The sequence below is a fragment of the Alligator sinensis genome, unplaced genomic scaffold (genome assembly GCF_000455745.1).
Source record: "Alligator sinensis unplaced genomic scaffold, ASM45574v1 scaffold1434_1, whole genome shotgun sequence".
Classification (NCBI taxonomy): domain Eukaryota; kingdom Metazoa; phylum Chordata; order Crocodylia; family Alligatoridae; genus Alligator; species Alligator sinensis.
The window spans coordinates 187,887-190,047 of NW_005843168.1; the positions used below are offsets into that span (position 1 = coordinate 187,887).

Sequence of the window (2,161 nt, forward strand, 5' to 3'; positions counted from 1 at the left end):
GGCTGCTGTGGCCTGGGGGGGTCTAGGAGGCACCATGCAGTGGCCAACAGGGACCCCCAGAGCGGCATCAACCCAGCTGCAATGGTCAATGGGGACCACTAGGGGATGCACTGCAATCCCCCTGGGGACTCTGGGGGGGTGCTGTGGCCTGGGGGGGCTCTAAGGGGCTCCATGCAGTGGCCCCCAAACACCCCCAGGGGACACGACCCATTGCAATCCCAGCTGTGGGGCAGGAGGGGGACCCTGGGGGTGCCCCCCCACCCCCGCCCGGCTGACACCCCTCTTCCCCTGCAGCGCATCGTGATCGGGGACGCGTCGGAGACGGCACTGCTCAAGTTCGCGGAGCTGACGGTGGGGAACGTGCAGGATTATCGCGAGCGCTTCCCCAAGACCTGCGAGATCCCCTTCAACTCCACCAACAAGTTCCAGGTGCGCCAGGGACCCAGGGGCCCACCCCCCTGTAACACCCTGGGGTCGGACCCTGGGGTCTGCCCCTGCCCCCCCCTCATCCCGAGATGGGACCCAGGGGTCTGCCCCTGCCCCAACAGCCCAGGGTAGGACCCACACACCCTGGGGTGGGACCCAGGGGTCTTCCCCTGCCCCCCCCACACCCCGGGGTGGGACTGCGGCACCCGGCCCCCCCGCCGCGCTGACCCCGTCTCCCCGCAGCTGTCGGTGCACGCGCTGGAGGCGGAGCTGGGGGCAGGCGCGGGGTCGCGGCACGTGCTGGTGATGAAGGGCGCCCCCGAGCGCATCCTCGAGCGCTGCGCCTCTATCCTCATCAAGGGCCAGGAGCTGCCGCTGGACGCGCAGTGGCAGGAGGCCTTTCACACGGCCTACGTGCAGCTGGGCGGGCTGGGCGAGCGCGTGCTCGGTAGGGGCCTGGGGGGGGAAGGGGCGGGGCAGGGGAGAAGGCACTGGGTCCCCCAGGGGGCGTGGGGGCAGGGTCTCCTTGGGGCAGGGCATAATGAAGCTGGGCGGGGCCTGGAGCAACAGGGCGGGGCCTGCTGGGGGAAGCGGGTGGAACTTAACCAAGCAGGGGAGAGGGGCCTGAGGTGAGGGGGGGAAATGAGTCCTAGGAGGAGGGGCCTAAGAGAAGGGGCAGGGTCTAGTGGTGGGGTAGGGGCTGCTGCGAGCTTCACCCCAGCAGTGCCCTGACCCCCGCAGGTTTCTGTCACCTGTACCTGGATGAGCGGCAGTTCCCGCCCGGCTTCGCCTTCGACGCCGAGGAGCCAAACTTCCCCACCAGCGGCCTCTGCTTCGCCGGCCTCGTCTCCATGATTGACCCGCCCCGTGCCACCGTCCCCGATGCTGTTGCCAAGTGCCGCACGGCTGGCATCCGGGTAGGGCACTGTCTTGGGGAAGCTCACAACATGAGGGGTAGTGTCCCAGGGAAGGTTGCAGCACTGGGGGGACACGAGGGAAGCTTGCAGCCCTGGGAACACTGTCCTAGGGAATCTTGCAGCACCCTGCAACTGTCCCAGGGAAGCTCGCAGCCCTGGGGCAAATCCCACAGGCCCAGCGGAGCACGTACCAGCTAGGGCACCGCTGAGGGAAGCTTGAAGCCGCTCCCCCACTGAGTCCACCCCCACAGGTGATCATGGTGACGGGTGACCACCCCATCACAGCCAAGGCCATCGCCAGGGGCGTGGGCATCATCTCCGAGGGCAGTGAGACGGTGGAGGACATCGCTGCCCGCCTCCGCATGCCCATTGATCAGGTGGATAAGCGGTGAGTGCCTCCACCACCACCACCACCCCATGTGGGGTCCAGGTGCCCCTCCCGGAGGGGAGTCGGAGGGAACCCAGGCATCCGGTGCTGCCCCTGCAGGGCGGCACGGGCCTGCGTGGTGAACGGGGGGCAGCTGAAGGATATGGAGGGCGAGGAGCTGGTGGAGACCCTCAAGATGCACCCGGAGATGGTCTTTGCCCGCACATCCCCCCAGCAGAAGCTTATCATCGTTGAGAGCTGCCAGAAGCTGGTGAGGCCCCAGGGGATGGGGTTGAGGAGGGGACTGAACTTGCCCTCCCAAGCTGGGGAGGGCCCCCCCCCCGAGGCAACAGGGAGCAGCGGGGGTCGATTCGGAGCTGAAGTGAGAGCAGCTCTGGGGTGGAACAGCCAGCCTAGCAGAGGGCTGAGTAGACCAGTGCAGTGAAGGAGC

The 2,161-nt window shown here is 68.0% G+C and overlaps 1 protein-coding gene across 1 annotated transcript in view; it reads left to right on the forward strand.

The window, feature by feature from the left end:
- The window catches only part of ATP4A (ATPase H+/K+ transporting subunit alpha), an 11,635-nt gene that overhangs the window by 4,295 nt on the left and 5,179 nt on the right, over positions 1 to 2,161 (forward strand). Inside the window, exons 11-15 of the mRNA XM_006037764.3 lie at positions 295 to 429; positions 670 to 874; positions 1,168 to 1,343; positions 1,595 to 1,731; positions 1,831 to 1,981. Coding sequence (XP_006037826.1) covers positions 295 to 429; positions 670 to 874; positions 1,168 to 1,343; positions 1,595 to 1,731; positions 1,831 to 1,981 — 804 coding nt within the window. The remainder of the gene's footprint in view (positions 1 to 294; positions 430 to 669; positions 875 to 1,167; positions 1,344 to 1,594; positions 1,732 to 1,830; positions 1,982 to 2,161) is intronic.